At 57.4% G+C, this 27,351-nt stretch overlaps 1 protein-coding gene and 1 long non-coding RNA gene across 52 annotated transcripts in view; one reads left to right on the top strand and one right to left on the bottom strand.

Moving 5' to 3' along the window:
- CAMK2B (calcium/calmodulin dependent protein kinase II beta) overlaps positions 1-27,351 on the bottom strand; it is a 109,603-nt gene that overhangs the window by 22,005 nt on the left and 60,247 nt on the right. For 26 of the 50 annotated variants that reach the window (XM_074035112.1, XM_074035126.1, XM_074035114.1 and 23 more), the window contains 10 exons: positions 24,396-24,455; positions 20,315-20,369; positions 15,381-15,446; positions 8,014-8,086; positions 4,289-4,391; positions 4,115-4,198; positions 3,430-3,524; positions 3,088-3,210; positions 2,567-2,650; positions 1,586-1,628 (listed from right to left, as the gene is read on the bottom strand). In XM_074035112.1, the coding sequence (XP_073891213.1) occupies positions 1,586-1,628; positions 2,567-2,650; positions 3,088-3,210; positions 3,430-3,524; positions 4,115-4,198; positions 4,289-4,391; positions 8,014-8,040 (559 nt within the window). In that variant the 5' untranslated portion in view covers positions 8,041-8,086; positions 15,381-15,446; positions 20,315-20,369; positions 24,396-24,455. Of the gene's footprint in view, positions 1-445; positions 521-1,585; positions 1,629-2,566; positions 2,651-3,087; positions 3,211-3,429; positions 3,525-4,114; positions 4,199-4,288; positions 4,392-8,013; positions 8,087-15,380; positions 15,447-20,314; positions 20,370-24,395; positions 24,456-25,345; positions 25,411-27,351 lie in introns of all 50 variants that reach the window. The other 24 variants (XM_074035103.1, XM_074035121.1, XM_074035125.1 and 21 more) reach the window with 2 other exon arrangements.
- LOC135970159 (uncharacterized) lies at positions 23,816-27,009 on the top strand. 2 transcript variants are annotated; one of them, XR_010585681.2, is made up of 4 exons: positions 23,816-23,899; positions 24,341-24,588; positions 25,369-25,519; positions 26,802-27,009. It is a non-coding gene; the product is annotated as an uncharacterized lncRNA (long non-coding RNA). The 2 variants fall into 2 exon arrangements; XR_010585680.2 differs by lacking the exon at positions 23,816-23,899 and adding an exon at positions 24,208-24,250.

Here is a 27,351-nt window from a genome sequence, read left to right as displayed (position 1 = left end):
CACCGTCTCCGTGCAGCCCCCAAGGGGCAGGGTGAGGGTCTGCCCCAAGGGCCTCTGCCTCTCTGGCCCTGCTCCCCAAGGCTCTCCTTTCAGGACTCAGACCCCCCAGCAGCAGGCCCAGTGGCTCCCTGTGGGGCCCAGGCCATTCTTAATGGGGGTCTCCAGACCCCCAGACCTCAGGGGCCAGGACCAGAAGGGCTTGGTGTGGCCCATGGGTCACCTAGCCCAGCCCCTCCTCTTACAGGCGAGGAGCCTTGGGGGCTGCCTCCCTGCCCTTGCGGTGGGCTCTGCTGGGATGTGACCACACGGGAGCAGGGGCTCCCGGGGGCCTGGCGGCCTCTGGGGCGGCTCTGGAGCCCAGCCAGCGGCTGTGTGCAGCAGGGGGCTGCATGCTGGCAGGAGGGATGGGCGGGAGCGGGCGGGACGCTGGTCGAGACACATCTACCTTGTTCCACCAGCCCCATGGTGGTGCCGGAGGCCGCGGTGGACATTGTGGCCGGAGCGGTGGTCTGTCTGCCCACTGTTAGCACCGGGTTAGAGACAAGGGGAAGGGAGGGGTGGGCGGACACAGACGAGGGGTGGGCGAGGTAAGGGAAGAAAAGAGACAAAGGAAGCAGAAGAAGATTAGAGTTAAAGTTTAGGTGACAGATGGTTCCAGAATCCTTTGCTCAAGAGAGTGAAAACAAGATTGGACTGATTGACACGGAAAAGCATTTGCCTCCTTTCTCCTTAGAAAACCCCAGTGGGGGCTTCTCGTGCCCGAAGGGTGTGGTGAGCACACAGCAGACAGGACAGTCCTATTAGTGTTGGTGTGACCGTGTGCACGCGTTCCCGGCAGTACAGCATCACAGCAAAAGTAACAGGATGGCGGGTGGGGGGCGCCAGATGCAAACGGACAACGAGAGAGACGGATCACAGACGCTCGCACACGGAGTGTCGGACGACGGAGAAGCCACGGGCACAGCTTGTCCAGACCTGGGCTGCCGGCTCCACTCTGGGGCTAACGTCATGCCCCAGATGGGTCTGCCAGCGCCCTGGGCCTCAGGGGTCTATAACAGACCCCACCCCTCCACCACACCCCACACCCCACCAAGAGAACTTGCTTCCCAACCACCCACTCTGAGCGGCCGGGGCAGGAGGCTGCAGCTCATCCAGAACTCGGAAGGAGGCCCCCGAGCCTCCCGCATCACCCCGCATCCCTTCTGCCCTCCTCCCGCACAAAACACATTGCTCAGAGCACTCAAAATGACAAGGAGGCCACACAGATGCCCGACAAACGCCTGGACAGACACACACGATGCTGTGAGCCCCAGTGGGGCAGCACAGACGCTCGTGTTCACGGGGTGGAGGGACACAGACCCAGCACGAAGGTGATGGCCTCAGGGGGCTGGACCCTGTGGTATCACCCAAGGTGGGAGCCCAGAGGGGCCAGGTGGGCAGTGGGTCTCAGAGCTGAGTGAGGCAGACGCCGAGGGAGGGCCTGCCACAGAGGAGGGGTGGAGAGGCTGGTGAGGAAGGAGGCGCTCTCCTGCATGGGCCAGCAGGGATGGGGCAGCCCCTGTCTCTCTGGAGAAGAAAGGCTCACCTGAGAAATTCCGTGTGGCCAGCATGGTGGTGAGGATGGCTCCCTGGGGAGAGACACAGATAAAACCAGGGCTGTCCCATCAGTGTTCCCTGCTGGCTTCTGGCCAGGGTAAGACCCCTGTCCTCCTGCCCAGATGCTCAGACTCATGGTCATGAGGCTGACATGACCTCAGCCTTCCAGAGAGGCAAGAGCTCCAGGAATCCAGCAGTCGCACTGAGGCAGATCACCTATTTCCAGAATTACACACACCCTGGGCCTAAACCTGTTGACCAACTACAGTTTCTAACTGCTTCAAGACCCCTCACGCCTCAGTGGTCACCAGAACAGCTGGTCACCTTGGCAGCTCCTCTGGTGTCCAGCTCCCTGACAGCCCCTTCCTTTCCTAACAGGCTCAGACAGGGCACCAGTCCTGGGGCTTCCGGGGAGAACCGCTCAGAGACCAGTAGAGGGCAGTCAGGCAACAAGTCCCCAGCCTGGAACTCACGAGTAGAGTGCGGTCACCGGAGCCAGCCCTGGCCAAAGCAGGCAGGTCGGATACCCTACTGGTGTCCACCTCCCTCCCCGACCTCCCCCGGCCCACCCAAGACCAGTGTGTGTGGCTCCGCTCTCCTTACCAAACCTGTCTGAGCCGGAAGCTTCAGACTTGCTTGTACTAAAGAATGTGACTGCCAGATGGTGCGTACTGCCTGCAGAGCCCAGGTGAGGAGCCTGCAGCCAGCACTTCAGGACGGCCCCTCCAAGGGCTGCTCGGAGGTGGCACAGACAACTAGGAGGGGCCACACCTGGCCCACGGCCCCTCTGGACTCGTTCCCAAGCTGGCCTGAGTTCACCTGATGCATCCAGTCTGGGACTTGCTAACACTCAGTCCTGGGGGCAGCAGCAACCCCTAGGTCTACCCAGACCCTCCAAGGCCCCTCTGTTCCAGCCCAGAGGGACGCAGGGAAGCATGGCCATGCCTGGGACTAGGGGCCAGGGCCTCACCTTGAGCTTTCTCCTGGCATTGAACTTTTTCAGACACTCCACAGTCTCCTGTCTGTGCATCATGGAGGCTACCGTGGAACGTTGCTGTGGGGAAAGGGGTGGTCATATGGCAGCCAGGAGCCCAAGGCACAGGGGAGAGGCCAGGGTGGCAAGACTTGCGGCACCCCGGGGTCCCCACATGCCAAGAGCCATCAGCCACCACTGCAGCAAGGGCCATCCGTCCCCCCAACCTGCCTGGGATTTAAGACTTGCCTTTCCCTTGCCTCACCACTCTGTCCCTCACAGACAGGACTGCAGTTGGGAGGAAGGGATTGCTTCTACCCTCCAATGCCCTCCAAGCCCCAGGCCTCACAAACGTGCTGGAGTGTCCCAAGCCAGAGGCCACAAGGAGCACCCAGGGGACCCAGGGGAGCTCTTGGGTGTCAGGAACAGGACCCTCTTGGGGCCCTCGCCAGGGGAGTGGTCTGAGGCCACCTCCACCAGGAGCCCCCTCCCCGCCACGGGCACCGAGGGCGACTCACGCAGACCCACGGATGCTTCAGGGCCTCATGGGCTGTGATGCGCTTGGCAGGGTTGATGGTCAGCATCTGGTTGATTAGGTTTTTGGCTTCAGGAGTGACAGTGTCCCATTCGGGGGACGGGAACTGCAGAAGGAAACAGTGCCCCAGCCAGGCCTGAAGCCCCCTCTCGGGCAGGGGCCAGAATTCTCCAAGGGGCTTCATCTCTGGCCACCAATCTGGGAGAGCACGACCCAGGACCTGGCCACAGGTGGCTTCACCCTACTCCTGGCCTCTTCCTATGCTGCCCTTACCCGGCCACACCTGGAGGAAGGGAGCACGTCAGAGCGGGGCCAGTGCACTCACGTCGTAGGCGCCGGCCTTGATCTGCTGGTACAGCTTGTGCTGGTCCTCGTCCCAGAAGGGTGGGTAGCCCACGAGCAGGATGTACAGGATCACCCCTGCGGATGGGGCCTGTGAGCACCACAGCCACTCGTAGGGTGCCACCATCCATGGAGCCCATGCCCTGCACCCTCACTGCCCAGCTCCTGTGGCCCTGGGAGGGCACTGGGGTCCCCAGCATTCCTTTGCCCCCACTTGTGCTGCAGACACTGGGGCAGAAGGGCACAGCCAACCCCTCCACACTCTGCCCCACACCCAAACTATCACGGGGATGCGGATGCGGGTGGCGCTAAGCCCCTCTGCTGCTACCCACCTCTGTGGGAGGATACCCCTACCCAAGAAGGGGCCCTGCCCATGGCCCAACAGTCTCTGACCTCTCCTCTCCACTCCCGTCCACCCACCACACCTCTGGACCAGACCTCTGCTGAGCGCAGGCAAGCACTGGGGTGCGCCAGGGTCATGTGAGTGATTCTAATCTGGGTGGAAAGGGAGCTCCTGGCTGCGTGGGAAGACCCCTGCCAGGGCAGCTCTGACACAGATAAATCCAGATGAGAGCAACACGTGCTGGTCACTGCACACTCCAGGATGTAGGTGGGAAGTCCTACAACACCCGAGGCCCTGCCCTGCACCAACTCAGGCCAGGCCTCACCACATGCCCAGATGTCCACGGGCTTGCCATATGCCTCTTTGCGAAGGACCTCAGGGGACAGGTAGCCTGGTGTGCCAGCGAACCCTAGAGAGAGGGGAAGAGGCCACGAGGGGCTGTCACACCACCTTCTGCCCTGCTGACTGCCAGCCAACACACCCTGCCCCTGGCACTCACCAAACCACGCCTGCTGGTCCCCCTGCACCTCGATAGCCAGGCCGAAGTCTGCCAGCTTCACTGCAGCCCCTTTGCACTTGCTGGCCAGGAGCAGGTTCTCCGGCTGCAGGGAGGTGACCGGCACAAGGGTGCACGTTGTTTAAACCCAGAGGTGTTATGCAGGGAGGGGTGGGAGGTTACAAAACAAAGAAAACAGTGGTTTGCAAGAGACAGGTGCACAGGTCTGAGCCCTGCCCCATGGTGTCTGCAGGGCACAGCTGAGCCTTCACCCCAGAGTCCCAGATGCTGAGCCTGCAACCCCACAGCCCCTCTGCCCCTGGGGACAGAGACACAGCAGCTCTGGCCTTTTAGAGGAAAGCTGGCTCTCAGCCTGAGCTTGGATCCCCATACCCTGAAAGGGCGACCTGGGGGCCAGTTGGACCAAAACCTCAAGCTCATCCTTACAAGCAAACTGAATGTTCCCCACAGCTCTGGGGCAGACCGTGCAGTGGCTGAGGGCTCCCGTGGCCCTCGGACTCCCACTGGCTGAGGGACTGCAATGGCCCTCCCTCTCCTCCCTGTTTCCCACTCCCCAGAGACATGTGGTGTCGGAGGCTCTTGAGGGGAGGTTCAGGTATTTCCTACTGAGATGGTGACCTCCCAAGGGCAAGGAGAAGCACATAGGGGCCTCAGCACTAGGGGCAGCCCAGGACATCCACCCACCAAGTGCCCCTGGCTCTGGTCATCTCCACTACATGGGGCAGGAAGGAGGCCCCTGCAATGAGCCCCTGCCCGCTGGGTATCCACAGGTCGGGGGTTACTCAGGCCCTGACACAGGGAGCAGTGCCCTTGCTCAAGCCAGAAGGACACCTGCTCCCTGTCCTGCAGCAGCGCCAAGGAGGCTGCTGTCCCCAGACTGGGGACACTTGGCACTGAGGGCCTGAGGGGGTCCCAGGGCCACTGCATCCCGTTGGTCCTTCCTGTCCCAGCTTTCAAACCCACCAGGCTCTGGTCTACCCATCAGCCTCACCACATCCCAGCAGTGGGGTCTCTCAGCTGCAGGCCTTCCTTGTCCGTGACCAGCAGGGGGCGTCCCTGGAGCCCTCAGGTCCCCTTGGCCAGCCTCCCAAGCCACCCCTTCGCCCTGGTGAGTGCCCCGTTGTCCTGGCACAGCTTCCATCTGGCGCAGTACCCTCGGGATCACACTGCTGCTTGATGAGCCGCCAAAAAAGACAAAACAGAGCCACTCCACCCGCTTTTAACACTGGTTGTAAACCTCAGAGATCTTGAAATGTGAAAAAGTGGCCCCCAGAGTGAATGACATATGCTATCCCCATGTGGAAAGACTGCCATAGCCCCGAGCTGTGAGTGTCCCTCAGCAGAAACCCAGAGCTTCCTTGAAAGCTCCAGCCACGCTCTACTGAGCCGGCGGGATGAGGCCGTTTGCCCCCTTGACAGGGCAGCACTGGGGGCTTCTGTCCCCCACTTCCACCTCCTCGTCACCGTGGGGGTCCCAGTCTACTGGGGCACATGCATCCCTGTCTACCGAGCACCAACCCACAGGCCTCTGGACACGGTGATTTTGCCAACATGAGTGGGTGGAGGCCCTAAGCTCCCTGTGCAGCCACATGGAGAAGTCGGACAGAGGGGGGGCAGGGGCTGCATTTCTCCATCCAGCCCAGAGCAGACTTGCCGCAGGTGCCCCTTTCCCGGAGGAAACAGACCAGCAGTTCTTCTGAAGAGAAGGAGCATTAAGTGAACATGGGCTGTGGGAAGCACTGGGCGAGAAGGCCTGGAGGCTCCAGGGTAGCTCTGAGGCTGTGCCCACCCCTGCTAGGCCACCTAGTGCTGCTCCCACCTACAGCTCCATCCTGGCTCTTTTGCAGCTCCCTGGGATGACATCAACTGCCCTCTGCTCTCCGCCACCCTCCCCCGTGGGGTAAGAGCAACCCCATCACTCTGCTGCTTCCTGGGCTGTCACGATCAAGATGGTGGATTTCTGTCCAGGAGAAAAGGACATCCTGTCCCCCTCAACAGGAGGTTGAGACACCAAGAATTCTGTTTGTCCCTCAGATTGGGGAGGAGGTACCATTGACCTCCACTTCTATGCCTTGGCCCCAAAGTTAACCAGATAAATCATGGGGTCTGGTAACAAAATGCCTGTGACCCCTCACAGGAGAACCACTGAATCCTAGCACCAACCCATGTGGCCCCAAGAGGAGCACCTGGGGGCCGTCTCCTCCCAGAGGCGCCTGAGTGAGGCTGACTCACGTGAGACACAGCAGGACATGCTTGGAATGCAGAGATGAGAGGGAGCAGGGGGCACAGTGGCGTGTAAAGGGCATAGGAGAGGGTCCCAGATCTGCTCTTGGTGTGGCGCTCTCCCCAGAGCAGTGCAAAGATCATCGATGGCCTAAGGAAGGGTGTGACCCCCATCCAGCATGAAAACCAGTGGGCAGGTTGGTCTTAAATGCCTTCAGGGTGATGGCCCCAGGGTCTGCACTGCTTGCCTGTCTACAGAGAAGCAGCAGGCTGAACCAAGCCTTGGGGAAGGTGGGGTTGAAGAAGGAGGAAAGGAGATTGGAAGGAAGGAAAGAGGGAGGAAGGGAGAGAGGGAGGAGCAGAGAGACAGCTAAGCTTCTGAGAGGCCACCCTGTGCCCTGGGGGGTGACCAACCTTCTTCCGAAGAGAGCCTAGAACTGTTTTGCCCAGACCTAAGCTGGGGGCAGCAGAGACTTGGAGAAAGGGCTGGGAGGACTTGGCAGACCCTGGCGAGTCCTGATGTCACCACCCTGCTCCCAACAGTGTCAGCCCTCTGTTACCTGTGTCCCACCTGCCAGAGTGGAGTCTTGGCAGGGGCTCACAGTGAGACCCTGAGTGGACATTTGTTACTAGCTTTCTCTATCGCCCAGGCTGGAGTGCAGTGCAACAGGCTGATTTCTGAAGACTAACCTCTCCCAGCCCTGAAGGTCCGGAGGGGAAGGGAGGGCCATGTGCAGACACCCCCCCAACACACAAGTGCACACACATGCACATGTACACACATGCCCACAAGACATGCACACACATGCATACACGCACACATGTACCCACATATCACATTCACATATGCATTCACACAAACATGCCCACACACGTTTGCACACACATACACACTTGTACACACATGCACACACATGCATGCATGCAGTCCCCACACACATGTGCATGCACAGATGCCATATGTATACACACACGCACACAGGCACACATACAGACATGCGACCACTCATGCAGACATACGCACTCACACCTCTATGTGTGCACATACATGCACATCCCCGCACAGGTGCAAGATGCACACACGAGCATGTATACACACGTGCATACACACACAATGCCTCCACCCAGGCATGCACATATGTATACACGAACCTCCATGTACACACATGTATGCACACGCACACACATACTTCTATGCGCATGACACATGCACACTTACATACAGGTGCACACACATAAGCATGCACACATGCCTCCACACATGCACACACATATGCACACCCTCCACACAGGAGATGCACACACATACACATGCACATGCATGCACACACTCCATGCATGCACACAAGGACACACACACACATACACCTCTCTCCCTCCAAGCTCTACAGTGCCCCACACCGTCCAGCCCCTCACACTTCCTTGTACACAGCATGCAGGTACAGACAACAGACACCTGGCACAGAGTGGGGTGGGGGACTCACCTTGAGGTCTCTGTGGACGACCCCCATTTGGTGACAATGGAGAACGGCCTCCAGGATCTGCTGGATGCAGTGACTGTGGCAAACAGCAGGTGGGTTAGTGTGAGCGGCCCCGGGGAGCAGCAAGAGGAGGCACTGGGGGCAGGGGCAATGGTGCTGTGTGGCCTGGGGTACCAGGTGGACAAAGCGAGTCAAGTGGGGAGGAGATGCTGGTCAGGAGGGGCCTCTGGAGCTCCTTCCTCACCTCCAAGGCCAGCAACCCTGGCCCTGGCCCTGCCTTCCCCTCTGGGTCCGTATCTGCTCAGAGGGCACAGCCAGGCACACAGAAGTGACTTTCAAAGGAAACACCCCTGTCCCCAGGCTCCTCCTGGCCAAGCCTGACCCTAAGCTGGGCACCCTCAGGAGGGAGGCCAGGCTGAGCCTGTACCCTGCAAGGCAGGCTGAGGTGAGTGGGCCGGGTGAGAGGGCTGGAAAACCAAGACAGGGAAGGGCCAAGGCGGCTGGGGGTGGGGGCAGACGGCTGCCTGGTGTGTGAGAAAGCCCCAAGCACCAGGACGCTGCTCTGTGCTGGAGCAGAAATAATGTGCTCAGGCACATGTTATTTCATTTTAATAAAAAGTGAAACCCGCCTAGGCGTGGTGGTTCACACCTGTAATCCCAGCACTTTGGGAGGCCGAGGTGGGCGGATCACCTGAGGTCAGGAGTTCAGGACCAGCCTGGCCAACATGGCGAAACCCCGTCTCTACTAAAAACATAAAAATTAGCTGGGTGTGGTGGCGCATGCCTGTAATCCCAGCTACTCGGGAGGTTGAGGCAGGGAGAATTGCTTGAACCCAGGAGGTGGAGGTTGCAGTGAGCCAAGATGGCTCCACTGCTCTCCAGCCTAGGCAACAGAGTGAGACTCCTTCTCAAAAAAAAAAAAAAAAAAAAAAAAAAGTGAAACCTAAGCTTCCACATTGGCTGGTGGCTACCGTGTTGGGCAGCTCAGTTCCAGCAGCACTAGGGGCATCTAACTCAGCTCCCAGGGATCTGAGGGGCTGGGCAGGGGGCTGTGTGTGCGCAGCACTGAGCACACGGAGCTTCCCCTTCAACCCTTCCTCTCATAGTCAGGGAGGGCTGTTGGCAGAAGTCCAGGGCTCTTCCAGGCCATGACTGGCTGGGAGGAGAGGTCCAAGCTGCTCTCAGGCCACCTCCCTGACACCTGTCCTAGAGCACATCAGACCCAGGGCCACGGAGCCCCTGCACACACCGAGAGCCTGTGGCTTGAATCTGCTTCTGCCCAGGTGCCCCTGGAGCCCAACACAAGCCCCTCCCTGGAGACAGCTCCACAATGCAGGGTGATAGCAGCCACCACCTCCGAGGCTGCCCTGCTGGGCCTGGAGGCATTTGCCACAGGCTGCCAATGCTCACCTGCCTGGGGTCTCAGTCACCGCCCCACTGGGCAGGGTCAAGGGAGGGATGGGAAGACCCCCTTCAAGACCCTTCTATCGCAGCCAGATCCTTGGGGACAGGAGGGTGACCAGGGTCAGCAAGATGAGTGGGCTTTGTTTTCCTAACAGCAAATTCAGAGAGGACACGGGAGGCCAGCCCTCTTCCTCAAATAGCTCCCACCCCTCCTGGTCCCATCTGCACAGCGTCAGCCATTACATTTAAAAGTGAATCTGAGTTTCCTTCTGAAGAAACCCAGCCCTCAGAGTCCTAACGGGTAAAGGACTCCTGAGGTGTGTGGGGTCAGGAGAAACCAGGCCCCAACTCATGGGAGACAGCCCCTTGGTGGTGTCACTTCAATGTCACCAGAGTGGGAGCCACAATCCTATCTCCATGCTCCATGTGCCCTGGGGTGTCCTGCCTTCCCTCCTCCCCATGTGCCCTGGGGTGTCCTGCCCCTTTGTTGAAACACCCTCCCTTCTCCCTGGCCTACACCTAGAGACTTCTTCCTGGCCTCTTCTGCTCCTGCAACTCCCGTAGGGGGCTGTGTCCCTGAAGTCAGCCCATGACAAGCCTCTATGAGGGCCATCTACTTCCCATGATGCTCTCATCTGCCTGGACCAGCCCCTCCTCCTTGTTCCTGAGGGGGCCTGGCATCTGTTCCTTTGAATGGCCAACTGTGTCCTGGCAAGGCCTGTGAGCCTAAGCATGGCGAGCTGGCTGCGGGGGCTTCCCTCTGGTGGGCAGACTCAGCCTCCCTATGGGACGGGAAGCCTGGGCAGCGGGGGGTGAGGCTATGGGGTCAGATATCCACAGCCATCCAGATGGGTCCAGATGCAAAGTGAGCTCAGTGTGGCCCTCCCAGGGGCCAGTCGGCCCCTTCATGCACTGCTGTGTGGTGTGGACGGTAGCAGCGCTGGCCAGATCCTGTGGTCAGTCTTGGCCTTGGTTTGTCCTGGGAAAAGCATAGATCTTGGGCTCCTCCTGTCCAACTGTGTGCACTTTTCCCCAGCCCATCCCCGTGGTCCATCACTTCCCTGAGGGCTGGACTTTCCTCTGCCCTTAGGCACTATCCTGGTGGAGTGATGTGTGCAGAGGTTGTGGTCACCAGGAAGTGCTACCTCCTTGGACACCAACATGCACCCCACAGACTACTGCTGAGGGCGAGAGTTGAACCTTCCTCGTCGACCTTCTTTCAGCCTCAGACTTACTAAGTCCTGGCCGCAGCTCTGGCCATGCCCTGTATCCTCCTTCCTCCCCAGATGTCATCGCCCCGTGACTCCACACTTGGCTCACCCAGTCCTCCTCGGCCTCCCCTGCTAGTGGTGCAGGGCCCCAAACCCATGCCAGAGACAGGGGGACTATGGGGCCAGCATTGGGTCTGCACCTCTCCATGGTGTCCTTGAGGGTATGATGGGGACTTGGCATGTGTTGCTGAGATCAAGTCCATCCCGTCCATTGTCACACAGGCTCCAGGCCCTGCAAACGCATGCTCAGGATCGAGTTGGCTGAGCAAGCCAGGGGTTCCCAAGACAAGGCTGCACCCAGCAGGGTAGGTGGGATGGGACAACCACCTGGCCTCGGACAGTTCATTCAGGGCGGTCCCCTGCACTTTAGGGACCTGTCCTTATATTGCCCTTATCCTGGTATAATCTGAGACTATGGCCCTTGGAGGATGTGAGACCTCATCGTCACGCCATCTATCTGCCCTCACCTTCTGTTAACATCGCTGTCTTCTCTAGGAAGGGCAGACCCCCGCTAGGTTTGTTTTTGTTTTTTTCATGTTTTGAACAGTTTATAAGATGTCACTCTTGTGATTAGAACTGTTCCCAAGCAGCATTTGGGACGTTATTCTCAGCCTGGGCTCTGATGTCCTCCCCCTCCGGGGACAGTCAGCATTGCACACAGTCCCTTCACTCATCTTTCAGAAGTAACATTGCTTTTTTTTTTTTTTTTTTTTTTTGAGACGGAGTCTCTCTCTGTCACCTAGGCTGGAGCTCAGTAGCGCGATCTCGACTTACTGCAACCTCCACATCCTGGGTTCAAGCGATTCTCCTGCCTCAACTTCCAGAGTAGCTGGGATTACAGGCATGCGCCACCACGCCAGGCTAATGTTTGTATTTTTAATAGAGATGGGGTTTCACCATGTTGGCCAGGATGTCCTCGATCTCCTGACCTTGCGATCCACCCGCCTCGGCCTCCCAGAGTGCTGGGATTACAGGCGTGAGCCACCGTGCCTGACCGCCACTTTGCTTTTTACGGTTTTTTTAAAAAATGGGTTCTAAATGTTTTGAACTTTGCTTTCCCTGTTTGAAGAAGACATGGGCACCCTTTAGTTCCCCCATAAACTCCAAAGTAAGACCCTGCTTCCTCCTAAGATGAATTTCCAGCTTTGTTGGTTAGAAATGAGTTCAGAAAAGCAATGACTGTTCTGTTTCTTCTTGTTCCTTAGATGGGGCACATCCAGAAATCTGTCAGCTGCTCCACGGCAGCAGCTCCTGGCCCTTGGCAGGTACCAGGCAGGGCATTAGTACACTTGCCCTGGCTGCGTCTGGGTGGTTCAGAAAGCACCTCCCTGCCCAGGTCTGGCCAGGAGGTCTCGGCCCATCCTGTCCCATGCCTGTCCTTCTTTACCTCTGTCTCAGCACAACCCCGACTGTTCAGACGTGGGGCTCCGCCCGGGGATAAATTAAGCCCCCTCCTTTGCTCCAGTCCTGCCCCGAGTCTGTGGCGATGCCTGTGGAGTAGGGACCCATGAAAGCCTCTGTCAGACTCTCCACCAAGATCCACTGCTTGAAGGCTGAAGCTCATGCACAGAGAACAAAGCCGCTGCGGCCCCAGGCAGGGCACGAGGCTCACCCAGAAAGAAAGGAGCCCAAGGCTGCTGAAGCCTGAGGAGGGGCCCCGTGCCGAGGCTGTTGCACTAGCGGGGCCAACCCAGGAGGGGTTCTCCAGGAGGCTCCTTCCCTCTCCATGTCGCCTCTCCTGCTCAGCCTCCAAAATCACTGCCCAGATCCTGGCACCCTCTACAGGACGCAGGCCGTGCACCCCCTCGCTCCCCACAGTCTGGCTACGGAATGCCCTCCATTTGAGCTCCAAACCCTCAACGGAGGCAGTGGAGTTTCTAAGAGAACATCTCTTCTGGCTGGTTCCAAGGGACCCCATACACCAGGGGTGCCCTCTGCATCGGGAGTCCTGTGAGGGGAGGTGGGGAGACCTGGGTCAGAGCAGGGAACACTACAGTTTGCTCTGGCAAAGGTTCCTGGGACCTGAACAGCCCAAACATTTCCTGAGAACCCTAGAAATCCCTTTCTTCTCCCTTCCCGAGCCTACCCTGAGGCTGCTCCAGACCTCGCCAGGCCAGTTCTGCGGTCCCCCGGCCCACAGCAAAAAATCTGGGGTTCAAGCAGGTGGGACTCCTGCTGCCAGGCCAGGCACCCCAGGGCCCGCCATGGGGAGGGGCTGTGGGTGTGTGTGGGGGTGCTGTGTGGCCATCAGAGACTCAGACTGAGGAGGGAGATGCCGAGCAAGCCCGTGCCTGTGGATTGGGCAGAGGGGCTGGCGCTCCGGAGGGAACTGGCCTGGTGTGATGAGGAAGTCACAGGTGACCCCTTCGCCCCCATGGCTGGGGCTGCCCCATTCCAGCCTCCACCTGGGGTGGCAAGGGGTGCAGCATTCTGGGCAGCCTGACTCTCAAGCTGCCCCCAGAGCGGGAGACAACAGGCTGCGCTTCCTTCCCCAAACTTGATGAACACAATGACGCCTGAACCACACAGTGGGGCCAAAAGGGATCCATGGGAGCAGAGGGGCTCTGGGCGGTGCAGGACATCGCTAAGGAGGCAGAGGGAGCATAGGAGACAGTGGGGTGCAGGGGGGCAGGGGAGAGGGCTGGAGGTGGCAGGTGAGGAGGAGGGTGGGAGTGAGGGGCCTGTGATGGGGCATGGGCAGGGGGTGAGGGTGGGTGAGGGTGGGGCTGTGGTCTAAGGTACTCCTGAGCCCTAGCTGTGGGGTCTGATCTGCTGATGGGAGGCTCTAGGAGGCCACATGCCCCCACCCTTGCCCAGCATCTGCCCACCCCTCAGGGCACTCCACCCACCCTAGGATCCCACCTGCCCCGGCAGGTGTCTGGATGGGCCACCAGGGACCCTCGAGTCTACCTGGCCAGCAGGCAGGCAGCAGCACGCTCTGTGACATATCTCACCCCAGAAGCTCAGAGCAGGGGGACAGGGCTCCGTTCCACTTTCTACTTTTCTTCTAAGTAGAATATAAAGGAAAACCTCGTCTTCCTCCGCTCCAAGGGCCCAGGCCTCTCCAGGCTGTTCTGCAAACTACAAAGTTCCTCCTCAAGGATCCTTAGAAAAGAAGCCAGTGCCCCGAACCCCACAGAAGTCTGGGGCCAAGAGACTCGCCAGTTCTGTCCCTCTCCCTGCCTGGCTCTAGGGGAGGCCCAGTGGCAGCAGAACTGCTCGCACTGCCCATCAGGGACGCGGGCCATGTCGCCAAGGGCAGTTTCCTATTGGTGCAGAGGCAAGTCACATCAAAATACTCCTGCTACTTTAAAAAAAATTCATTTTTCTGGATCAGAAAAGTAATACATACTCATTTTAAAAAGAGGTTTTTTTGAGACAGAGTTTTGCTCTCGTTGTCCACCCAGGCTGGAGTGCAATGGCGCAATCTCAGCTCACCACAAACTCCGTCTCCTGGGTTCAAGCGATTCTCCTGCCTCAGCCTCCCGAGTAGCTGGGATTACAGGCATGCGCCAGCATGCCCGGCTAATTTTGTATTTTTAAGGGTTTCTCCATGTTGGTCAGGTTGGTCTCGAACTCCCGACCTCAGGTGATCCACCCACCTTGGCCTCCCAAAGTGCTGGAATTACAGGCGTGAGCCACCGGCCTGGACTAAAAAGAGTTTTTAAATAGACAAAGAAGATACAAATTTAAAATCATCCACAATTTCACTACCTAGTGAGGTCCTCCGTTAGCCTTATTTACGTATTTATTTTTTGAAGACAGGGTCTTGCTCTGTCACCCAGGCTGGAATGCAGTGGCACGATCTCGGCTCACTGCAACTTTGAACTCCTGGGTTCAAACCATCCTCTTACCTCAGCTTCCCAAGTAGCTGATGTGCATGTGTGCCACCATGCCTGGCTAATTTTTTTAAGTTTTTGGTAGAGAGGGGGTCTCATTATACTGCCCAGGCTAGTCTCAAACTCCTGGTCTCAAGCAATCCTCCTGTCTTGGCCTCCCAAAATGTTAGGATTACAGGTGTGAGCTACCATGCCTGGTCTCAGGTTTTTTGTTCGTTTGTTTGTTTGTTTGTTTTTAATACACATCTCTGTGGCAGAGCAGGGTGGACAGAGCCCAGTGGGCAGGGAGTAACGCTGTCAGCTGTCCTTGAGGTGAGATGTACTATTACAAGAGACATCCTTGTCAGGTGTCAGGGTGGCATCTGGCCTGGGCCACAGCAGGCTACCAGTGGCCTATGCTTCCAGGGACTGGGCCCTGTCACCTCCCCAGCTGACATCTGCCATCCCTCAATCTGGTCTCCAGCAGCCAGGCCACCAACAGCCATCTCTGAGACCATCTGTCCCTCTTCATTCCCCCTGGGGAGGGCTGGCCTTGTGGGAAGGGCTGCCTGAGGGTCCACAGGAAGCCCCACCTGGATGGAGCCCAAGTTCCTCCATTCCATCCCCACACTGGGAGGCCCACAGACCCAGGGCCAAGCCCTCTGAACAGGGCCTTGGGCGTGGAGGGGAGGTGGCCTTTTGGCTCTGCACTGAGGTTACAAGTTTCCTTTGGCTTCATGCCCATTGCCCTGGGGTGTGGGTAAGCAACGATGCTCAGGACCAGACGTGAGTCAGAAAGAGCAGCAGGAGTGGGTGAAGGAGGGGTGGTGAGGGTATAAGGGAAGAGGGACAGGCAGCGTGAGGGCTCTGCACCCACCTGGCATCAGCCTCGCTGTAGTATTCTCTCGCCACAATGTCTTCAAAGAGCTCCCCACCAGTGACCCTATGGGAGAAGCATGAAGGGGTCACAGATTCTGGAGACCCCTGTCACACTGTCACCTCCATTACTACCACCACCACCACCACTATCATCGCCATCACTCCCATCATCACTAATGTCACCATCACCAGCATCATCACAATCATCACCACCACCACCAACTACCATCATCACCAACCACCATCACCACCACCATCACCACCAACCATCACCATCACCACCAACCATCACCATCACCACCAACCAACATCACCACCAACCATCACCATCACCACCAACCAACATCACCATCACTACCACTATCACCAGCATCACCACCACCAACTATCATCACCAACCACTATCACCACCACTATCACCACCATCACCACCACCACCACCACCATCACTACCATCACCATCACTACCACCACCCTTACCATCACCACCACCATCACCATCACCACCACCATCACCAACACCATCACCATCATCGCCATCACCATCACCATCATCACCATCACCACCACCATCACTACCACCACCCTTACCATCACCACCACTATCACCATCACCACCACCACATCACCACCACCATCACCACCACCATCAACACCATCACCACCATCACCATCACCACCATCACCACCACCATGACCACCATCACCATCACCAACACCACTATCACCATCACCAACACCAACACCATCACCACCATCACCATCATCACTATCACTACCATCATCACCATCACCTACACCACCACCACCACCATCATCACCATCACTACCACCACCACCATCATCACTATCACTATCACCACCATCACACCATTACCATTATCATCACCACCACCACCATCACCATCATCACTTGGGACTGACAGCTTACTAGTGCTTACTTATCTATAATGACATTTAACATTTAAGTCCTCACAACCGCTCTATGACTTTGGTCTATACTCCATTTTTATGGATGAGGAAACAAGTTTCAAAGATTTGGTGACTTGCACAGAGTGGGCAGCACAGGAACTTTGTCTCGGGGTCTGCATTGTTACACCCAGGCCTTGTGACTCAAATTCCAAGTCTGAGAAGATCTGGTCTCCCCTCCTCAACACTCTCCCACCCCCACTTAGGGCCAGAGTGGTGGCCCTTGCACAGGATCAGAGGCCTAAATCTGGCCTCTTTGGTGGCCCGGGGTCTTGAGGTGTTCAAGGTCCCATCTCTAGGAGGAGAACAGAGATGACAGGCAGAAGGGAGGTCTCTGCCCACTCTCCTGCCCTGTGTCTCCACCCAGTGAGTAGTCATTGGGCTCTACGGTCAGGATAGACCCTGTGAACAGAAGCCACAATCTGAAGGGCCTCTGGGAGCTGGGTAATGTGGGCATGGAACAAAAAGGTGGAGGGGCTGGATGCACGGCAGGGGAGTAGGACAGCCCTCCATAGGTCTGCCCAAGCCCCTCACACACTCAGCCTGCTTGAGTCGGCTGGAAGACTCCCCTAGAAGTTCCCACCCCTGAGAAGGTTAGGGTCTCTGCTCCCACACCACCTCCTGTGACCCTATGTGTGGGGCAGGTCTGTGGGGCCCGAACCCCTCCTCTGCCTCTGCACCCTCTTCCCCATCCCCCCACCTGCTCCACTGCACTGCCCAGGCGCTGTGGCTTCTCTATCTGCCTGGCAGTTTTCCCCATTGGTTCTGGAAAGTAGGGCTTAGGTCTTCCTCATTTTTGGGCCCAGCACTTGGGGCTGGGCTGGTCCATGGCAGGGAAGACCCAGGGAGTGGGTCTGTTTAACATGTGACCTTGGCACATGTGGATGCTCTCTCAGCACTGGAGAAAAAGAAAAGTGAGCATGTGTTGAATGTTGGCTCCCCCCTGCTCCAGCTAAACACATGCCCTGATGATCCCATTGAATCCCCTCAAAATCCTTCGAGCAATGTGAGGGTGAAATGCACTGGGAAGACACCCAAGTCCCTGGCACCTAGCAAGGCATTAAAAGACTGGGTGTTCCCTTTCCTTTCCCCGTTTTTCTGTCTGGGCTGGGGGCTGGGGGCTGGGGGCAGGGGCTCTGCCTCTGTTGCCTGACTGGCTCTGCTGTTCTGTGTCCCCAACCTGCACCTGACATAAGACCTGGAGCTCTGCTCACCCTTGCTCACTCCTCTGCATGCCTCTCTCACTCCTCATGGGCCAGCACATTTATACAGCCAATCAACCACCAGATCAACCACAAGGAAACAAAAGTGCCCTTCCCAGGGTCATCTGGTCTGGCTCCTGAGCTTGGCCTGTCCGTGAGGGGGTGTGTGTGCATGTGTTCACATGTGTGGGTGCCTGTGTGTGCCCTTGTGTACATGTATACTGGCTTGTGCATATACACATGTGCATGTATGTCTGCATGTCCGTCTGTACCTATGTGTGCCCATGCGTGCACTCATGTTCATGTATATTGTTTTGCATGTGTGCATGCGTGCCTGTGTGCATGTGTGTACAACTGTGTGCCTGTGTGTGCCCTTGTGTACTTGTAGAGCAGTTTGTGCATGTGCACACGTGTGCATGTGTCAGTGTGCATGTTTGTACATGTGTGTGCTTGTGTGTATACATGTGCATTGGGTAGGAAGATCAAATCCCACATCTAGCCCAGCAAGGGTCTGGCATGCCCCAGTGTTGTGCTATAACTGTCCAGGTCTTGGCACACATTAAACACAGATTAGGCTCTGTAGATGCTGAGTCTAGGCACAGAACAGTGGCTAAAAGGCCTTAAGGTCTTGAGCCAGGGCTGCACCCCAGAGTCCCTCCAAGGGGTGCCTCACTAGGGCTGATGCCAGGCCCTCTGGGGTGCTCTGTGTGCTCAGGAAGCTGCACCTGAGACTCCCTGGCCAGGGCCATCTAGTGGTTCAGTTTCAGGGAAGGGAGTTTGCTTCTCCACCCACGTTGGTTGCTGTGGGGAGTTTGGGAGACTCAATACTGGCCCAGGAGGAACATAGTCTGGGAAGGCACACATATGGTTTCATGGTCCCCTTTCCTTAGGCTGTGGGGGACACATGGCTGATTCTAGGCTTCAGCCATGGCACCTATGGGAGCTTCTGTCCTCTGGGTGTGCAGGTGTGTGTGAGACCCTCTATTCCCAAGCCTGGTTCTCAAGCCCTGTGACATTCCCAAGCAAGGGGAGTGGGGATATCTGTCAATCCCCCAGAATCCACAGAGTCCCCAAACTACCGTGGGGCCTCAGGGCCTCCTGAGGGCGATGCCAGCCAACTCCAGAAACCACTGTCCCGGCCCTCTGCTGGCCTGAGGCTGGCTGAGGCACAGGGGCCATGGAGGTTTGTGGGGAAGACATGCAGGGTCCTTCCTGACTCGCCAGCCAATGTCTTCTTCCCAGCCTGCCTTAGGGCCTCCACTGACACCTGCCTGGCATGTGCTTGGCAAGGCGGGAGACATGAGAGTCTCTCAAATGGGCACACACATGCACGAACACACCACCCTTTCTTCTCCTCAGCTCCTGTGACACATGCAGCCATCTGTTGACCACCAGGGCCCCTGGACAGGACCAATCCCACAGTCTCTCCATTTCCTGGGAAAAGAGGCTGATGGAGGTGTGGTGGGGCCCACAGGTGTGCAGCAAGCCTGCCAGCTCCCCAGGGCCACAGGACAGACGTTTCAGGACACAGCCTCAGCCAGGCCGTGGCGACTGTGTCCAGGTCAGCCCCAGTCACCTGGCTGGTGATTGCAGTTGGTGTCTTGTGGGACATGCAGGGGAACCTGAGAGGTGGCCAAGCCCCTGCAGGGACAGTCTCAGCTTCTCTAGGCCAGAGAACCTCACGTGGACAGAGGCCTCCTCAGGCCTACATGTGCCATGGCCTGTCGTCTGTCACTTGAGGAAGGAGGAGCTGAGAGGGCAGTCCCCATGCAGGCGCGTCCTATCTCTGCTTGGCCTGCACGCTCACAGCAGCCATGGGGAGGGCCTGGGGTAACCATGGCAATAGCACCAAGGTTGGGCTTCCCTGGCTGTGCGGCCGCCTGGGGGCCACAGGGCCAGGCTAAGGCCTATGGGCCCTTGCCCAGGTCAGGGTCCTGGAGCAGCACTGACTCACAGACAGCTAAATATAGCGCTGCTTAGCAGGAACTGTCAAAAGTGAGGGAGATGAGATCACTGCTTCTAAATCCGGCAGGAAGTGAGAGGCGGCAGCGGCCCCAGACACCTTCTCACTGAGCTACCGCACACACACTCATAAAACACTCACACATGCACATTCATGCACACACACACGCACACATGCATGCACACACATGCAAACACACATGCATACACTTGTGCCAGCGTACCCACATGCACATACCTCCACACGCTCACTCACACATTCACACAATACACATGCACATGTATGCACATCCCCACCCGTATGTACCCTGATTTCATGTGCTCACACGCCCCCATGTGCAAACGCCCACACACACGCATACATGTGCACATGCTCACATCTCACAGCCACATTCATAAACACACACATGTGCGCTCACGCCAGCCAGCGGTGTCCCAGTCCTTCGGACGAGGGCTCCAAGGAAAGAAGGGTGAATGCAGCTTCTGACTGACTATTCCTCTGGGGTCCACCCACCCACTGCCTCCAGTGTACCCTGTTCTGTGTGGAAGAGAGGGGGAGCCCAGGATGTCAGCCCTGCCTCCGTGGGCCTCAGTAACCCTAGTGCAAAGCAAATGAGGAGAAGCGAGGGAGGCTGGGCCAGGCACAACTTGGAGCAAGGGGACCAGCAGCAGAAGCACACTCAAGGGAGTGGCCAGCCCACGGGTTGGGACTATTCCCTGGGGCTGGGGAGGGTGCAGATCCCACCCTGAGCCAAGGCTGGGAGTGAGTGTGGCGAGAGTCCCCAGCTCTGGAACTTACAGATCGAAGACCAGGTAGTGGAAGCCCTCCTCGGAGATGCTGTCGTGGAGACGCACTGTGGGGACAGAGAAGCCATGAGGGGCTGGCAGTAGCCCAGGACACACCCCCTGCCTGCCTCCATACCTGGCCAGGCACACCACGAGCTGTGTAAGCCCTAGGGCTGCCCACAGGATCGGGCTGGGTAGGGCCTAGGTGGGCAGGGCTGAGCAGAGTGCTTTGGGCCCTGTGGGCCAGCTGACCACCCAGCGAGCACCCACAGGGCCTCTGGGCCTCTGCTCTTTCCTTGCCCTCAGCTGCCAGTCTGGTCACCTGTCTTCTTCTGCCAGAGAGAGACCAGGCCCTTTTGGTCCCAGCCTGGGCCTCAGTTGCTCCCAAACACCATGGAGATGAGCAGGAGGAGCTCACACCGCCAAACCCCAGAAAGGAGCCGCCATGAAGCTCCACATGAGGAGAAGCTGGGACAAAAACCACTCGTTACTCGTCTTGGGTCTTCCCAGGGCTGCCCTCAGCCTTCAGGCTCTGTGTCTTTGCTGTGTGCTGCCGGCACAGGCTGGCGGGCAGGGTCCCCGCCCAATTCAACATCATCCAAAGGTTGGGCCCTGAGCTCCAATTCCAGAGCTGGCATGGTCAGCAGGATGGACCACCATCATTCCCTCCTTCCTCCCTGCACAGCTTCCCATGACAATCTATGTGCAGCATGCCTGGTCCTGGAACTCTGCCTGGCGCAGGGCAGGAGCTGGTCAGGATGTGATGAATGAATGAGTGGATAGATGAAGAGGCGAGGGAACAGTGAGTGATTTCAGCACAAAGCAAGCAACCTCAAGGCCTGCTTTTCCTTGAGCTGGAGATGTGCCCTGTACTAAGCAGCAAATATTTTCTAGGAATGACTCATTTTGGACACTCTCCCACGTGCCGATTCTGATGACTGCTAGAACAACGAGGACGATGACAGCCAACACACTAGGGCTGTTCTAAGCACTCTGTGTGTGTTATTTCATTTAACCTTCCCGACCACCCTGAGAAGTTACAGATGAGGAAGCTGAAGCACAGAGAGCTTAGGTAAGCAGCTGATAGTCACACAGCTCACAAAGGCAGAATAGGGCTGTGGACTCAGGGGACAGTCTGGTTTGAGGGCCTGCACCAGCCTCATTCCCTCCAGTCTTCAAGTCCTGGGAAGACGAACCCCTGAGGTGTGGCTCTCCTCCACCACTTGAGACTGGGCCACAGACACTGAACAGGTAAGGCGCAGCTGTCTTCTCCTAGGTTCGCAGGCCCCTGGGCCTCAGGCAGCCCCTTCCTCGGATGCTCCAGCGCTGTTCCAGTTTCTAACTGGCTGCCAGTGCCCTCCCTCCTCTGGCTCTGGTTCTCCCAGGGGCCTGGCCTGATAATGTCCTTACATCCGGGAACTCCATGTGGCCTCTGGGGCCTAGGACTCACCCTACAGATTCCTGGACTCCAGCAGCCCCACACCGATGGCCCTCCTTAGCCCCTAAACCTCAGACAAAATGCCCTCCACCAAGGGCAGGCCAGGCCCCAGAAGCCTCCACAGAGTCAGAAAATATAGGGCAAGCCCTGCCTTTGCCACTTGCTCTGGCTGTGTGACCTGGGGCAGGTTGCTCAGACCATCTAAGCCTCAATCTGCCCCTCTGTGAAATAGTATAAATAGCACCTCTTCACGGGGTGGCCATGAAGATCAATTATGTAACCTTTGTGGTGCTCTGAAACAGTGAGCACTAGGTGAGCCACAGCTCTGGGACCATCACTGTCACCATCATCACCTGAATGTGAAGAATCCCAGGTGACCAACGCTCCGCACCAGGGCCTGGGGCCCACTTAGAGTCCTGGGGTTTTTGCAAGCCCAGTGCAAAAAGACCTGCTCCACTTCTCTGCCTCAGGCCCAGTAGCCCAGCCTTCTCCTCTCTGCCCCCACCAAGCCCCATTCTCAAAGAGCAAGGTCTTCCCCAGACCATGTCCTGGGTCAGCTCCCTGGGCGGAGGGCAAATCTTGCCCACCAGGGCTGTCTGGGAGCTGATGCTGACCTCTGTCAAGCAGGGACTCCACCAGCTAAGGCACTTGTCTGAAACCAATGTCCCCTTTCCCTCTCACCCATCTCTGGCTGACTTCTGTCCCAAGAGCAAGGATGCCCTCTCACTAGGTCCCCTGGACCCTCTCTTCACCCCTACGCAGGCTGGCCTGTGTGTCCCTAAGACATGGCGGATCCTGGAGGCCCACCAACATCCCGCTTCTAGCACTCGCCTGTGAAACCTCTGGAGTTAAAAAACTCACCCCTCCCCACTCCTTTCTAGTGGGGGCTGCCCAATAAGCCCAGCTGGGGGCCCAGCAGGCTGGCCCCTCTGAACTGCCCCACCTGGGACATGCTTCATGAAAATCACACACTCAGAGCAGAGGTGATCCCAGGGGCCACGGAGGGGATGCCCCCCACAGAACCCCACGGGCAGCTCCAAGGGAGGCCCTGTCATCCATGAAGGTACCTCACCGCTCCCTGGGGGTGCTGCAGGGCCATCCTCATGGTGGGGGCTGCCCCTGCCCTCAGGCACCCACCTCCCCATGCAGGCCTGGTGGGGTGGGGCAGAGGCAGATGGGCTCTGGGGTGGCAGTGGGAGGGGAGATCCCACCTCCTCAGCAGGAAGCAGGCTGCTTAGGCCAGATGGAGCACTGGGGGTCTGTGTGGGGAGTCTGGGCCATGCGCATGTGGACACTTTTTAAAAAAACATTTTTAACATTTTAAAAATAGTTATATACTTATTTTAGTGGTTTAAAAGAAAACGTAACTGGCACATCAGACGGCGAATTCACACACAGGGCTAAGTAAAAAAGTGAATTGTCAGAAAATCTATTTAAATAAAAACAGTAAGCAAATAACACTGTGGGCAGCATACAGAGGTGGTAAATAAATAAAGTCCTGGATTACTAAGAGGAACCAGGGTGAAGAGTCCAGTCTGGATGCAGTGGGACGGTGGGCAGCGGCGAATCTCTCCAGGGGCTAAGCTGCAGCAGTGGGACCCTGAGAGCCCACCGGGGGCTGCAGCCTGGCGCGCGCCCTGGAGTTGGGGCTGCCGCTTTCCATGCTGGGGTCCTGCTGGGTCCACTGGGGCACCTGCCCCTCTGCCCAGCTCATTGGTGAAGCATTGGATGAGGTAAGGTGGTTCCAGTCCCCTAAACCAGGCGATGAGGGTTCGGCGACCTTCGGAGCCAGGCCCAGGTGAGTGTGTGGATGCCCCAGGCTCCTAAACAGGCTCTCAGTCCCCAGCTGTTCCTTTGGAACAAGCACACCTGGGGTCCTCCTGGCATAAGTGAATCAGAGCTTTGGAGGAAAGGGCCCAAAATCCACCTGACAGCTCCCCGCGTGTGTCTGAGGCCAAGAGCGGCTGCCATCCCCAGGGCGTTTCCTGGCTGCTCCCCAATATGGGCAAGGCCTGGGCTCCAGGCTCCAGATGCCCCCGTGGAGCAGCTGACTCTGGGCCAGGGTCACTTGACCTCAGACCGTAGTTCCAGAAGCCCTGGGCCAGCAAAAGAAAACAGTAGGGGCTCTCAGCCCGAGGACGGCATGCGCTGGGGTCTTTGGTCAGTCTTTGTTTTCCTTGTAATTGGGCCATCTTGTGGCTTTTTTGAGGCCACAGAATGTTGAGGCCCCTGTGTGTTCTCAGCAGAATGGTGGCTCAGTGTTATGGTGGCTCAGAGTTATGGGGGTTACGTGCTGGGCACTGGCTCAGCGGAAGGCTCTGTGAGGAATGTGTCCTTTACCTTCCTCTACAGCCACTGTCACCAATGCCACAGACAAGACCCAAAGGACAGAGTGGGGTGGGGAGGGGACCTGTCCAGTTGGGTGGAGCTGGGCACCCAGAGCCCCGCCTTGGGGCTGCCCTGGCTCTGAGCACTCCCTGGAATCATGTCACACAGGACAAAGTCCTCAAGGTCAGGGGAGGAAAGGGGGCGTCCTCAGGGGCTTCTGGTGGGATATTTCAACAGAGAAGAAAAGGAAGTCTTTCTGTATCTCTTTGAAAGTCTGATAGAGAAACCGGAACAGGATCCATCCCCCCGCCCACCCCGGGCCGCTCACCGATATTGGAATGCTTCAGAAGGCGGCAGATCCGAGCCTCTCTCTCCAACTTCTGGTGATCTGGGGGACAGAAAAGAACAAGGCGTCACCTCCTGCCCCAGCAACTGGTGGCCCACGGATTGTCCATGTCAGGAGAGGCCCACCAGGGTGTGCCAGGGCCTCTGATGAAGAGAGGAGTGGTTGTGACCCCACAGTGAGTAGTTGTGCCCCCGCCAAGGGAGCACCCTTTGTGGGCACCCCCTGGGCCACTGGTGGCAAGGCTGGGGCAGGGACCAGCTGGCTTGTGTTTGGGGTGGAGAGGCCCATTCAGGTGGTGAGTGCTACTAACTCGGGGCTAAAAGTTTCCCTGGATGATTCAAAGTCAGCAGTGCACTGATTTAATCCTCCACTTATTTGTCCTAATTCCATACTCTTTGGAGCTTTTGGCTGAAGCCAAATTTGTTCTTCCGAGGCAGGGGAGGGGCTGTCAGAATGGGGCCGGGAGGGGGTGAGGGTGTGCCCCGGAGCCGGCTGGCAGGAGGAGGAGGGGAAAGCCTCAGAGAGGCCTTGCTTGGGGTATAGAAGTAAACTGGTGGTGAAGCAGGAGGTGGCCCCTCCTTCCCTCACCACTCTCCTCCCACCCCACAAGGTGCAGGGCCCAGATCCCTGGACACTGGAGGTGTGGAGGTGACTGGTGCCCCTTGGGTGACCCCTCCACTGGCCCCCAAAGGATGGAGCAACTTATCTGCCAGAAATTTTACATTTCAATTACAGGCAGGAGGCTTTTTAAAACTGATGGAGATTGTAACAGCAAAACCCAAAACCCCACACTTCCCCTGACAGGACTCCATGCGCTGCAGTCCCACAGGGTCCCATACAGCAATGCAACAAAGTCCTCCACCAACCCCCACGTGCAGGTAGCACCCACATCCTAATAGTATGTAGGGAACGAGCAGCAAAGGAGGACTCACAGTGTGCTCTTATTTACACAAAGGTCGAAACTAGACAGTCGGTGGGCACAGCCGCGCATGGGGAGCTGCGAGGAAAGGACAGTGCATTTCAGAGTTCAGGACGTGACTGGGGAGGGCGCATCGGTGTCTGGAGCCCCCTCCACCTGCCCAGTGCTGAGTCCCACCACAGGAAAGGTGAGCAGGGCCGGGGGCACATAATTAATACACAAGATAAGACCTCGGGGATGCCTCCTTCGCCAGGAATGCCCAGTAGCGCCCAGGAGCAGGGAAAGAATGAGGCTGCAACTTCACAATCTTCCTCGGGAGGCACTGAAACCTCTGATCCCTGGGCTTGGCAGAAACTTGTCTGCCTGCAGGAAGGGAGGCCTGGCCGAGTCGTGTTTGGGGTCAGTTCCCCTGGAGCAGGTGTGGCGATGGTGGCCTGGGGTACAGGACATGCCTGCAAACACGTATAGGCCTTGAGTGAGAAAGCCACGCCTGCAGATGGGAAGGTCTCTGGGAGCGGCATCCCCCGACTTCCCCCTCCCAGGACAGGCATTCGTCTCCCTGCCCTGGCCACCTGGCTGCCATCTGCTTCAAGCCCAGCCGCCTGGCATCCCACGAGAAGGATTCAGAGGGATCTGACAGAGCCTCCAGGTGGCACAGAGGGAGTCAGACCCCACCCCGCTGTTTTGCTGGAAGCCCAGGGCATACCTGCTCCCTCCCCCACCTGCACACCCACCTCAGCAAGCACTGCACAGTCTTCTAGAATACCCCAGTCCCTGCTCCCTCTCCCTCTCCTCTCCCCTCCCACTGAAGTGGGAGCTGAGGTGCCAGGAGCCTCAGGGATTTGTGATGGCAGAACTGGAACCAGCCCAAGTGTCTGTCAGCATCGGAATGGAAAAATCAAACATAGTCCTAATAGAATACACATGGTGTGGGCTCCGTTTTCCTATCTGCATGGAGCTCAAAACCCAGCAACACTGGACACACCTGCGGAGGGGAGGGGTCCATGCACGAGGCCTGGCTCCAGTGGAAAGCAGGGGATGGATTCTTGTAACACCCCCAACCCCCATCCCTCTGGGGTGGGAGGAGGGAGGGCTCTCAGTGTGCAGGGCGGTGAGTTCATGGGGTTATTGTTTTATTTCCTAGTGTCTTTCTTACACTGATTCTGAACATTTTTCAGACATAGAGAAACACTGCAACAATAGTACAGAGCAATCGTGTACAGCACTTCTGTACAATCTCCCTGCCCCGCCCCGCTTCCATATGACACACTCGCTTTTTCTGACGCGTGTGTAACACCAGGCAGCACTCAGGTGTGTCTCATAAGGACAGGGTGTCCCTTCCATAATCTCAATGCAGGTCCCAGATTCAGTAAATCGAATGCAGATATGACACTCATGTCTCTAAGCTACAATCCACGTTCCACCTTTCCAACCTGTCCCAATAAAGTTGATGGCTAATCTTTCCCCAGGACAGGATCCAAGCCCGGGACCACACATCGCCACGGGACGTGCGGGCCAGCGCCAGGCTGAGGGAAAGGGGGACCTGGCAGAGAGGCGGTGGAACCATGGCACATAGTTTCCTTTTGAAAAATTGCCTGATTAGAGTTAAATCAATAAAATCATAAATCCAAATCAGGAGAAAGATGCAATTATGAACGCACTCTCCTGGGACACAGATAATTTACATGCCTATGTTTTATTACTGAAACATCGCCAAGAGCTGAGCCCCAGCCCAAAGATGATACCTATTCCTGAGCACGTGTTTAGGGAGATAATTATTTGTGTGGGGCGAAGAAAGGGCACCTGGCTGCCCAGTCCTGGCACCAGGTGTCCACTCATGGTGGCCATACAGATTGCTGACTGGTCCTCTATCTGTAACACCCACAACAGCACCTCGACCACCTCCTCCCAGCAGCTGCAGTAGGTTAGCGCTCAGAGAGCCGCTTGGAAACCATCAACCACGACACAAGATCTAAGCTGGTAACATCCAGACACACATGTCGTACAGCGTGCTTCACT

Source organism: Macaca fascicularis, chromosome 3 (genome assembly GCF_037993035.2).
Source record: "Macaca fascicularis isolate 582-1 chromosome 3, T2T-MFA8v1.1".
NCBI lineage: Eukaryota > Metazoa > Chordata > Mammalia > Primates > Cercopithecidae > Macaca > Macaca fascicularis.
Note: the sequence above shows the minus strand (reverse complement) of the source record. Positions and strands in the feature narration are given on the sequence as shown.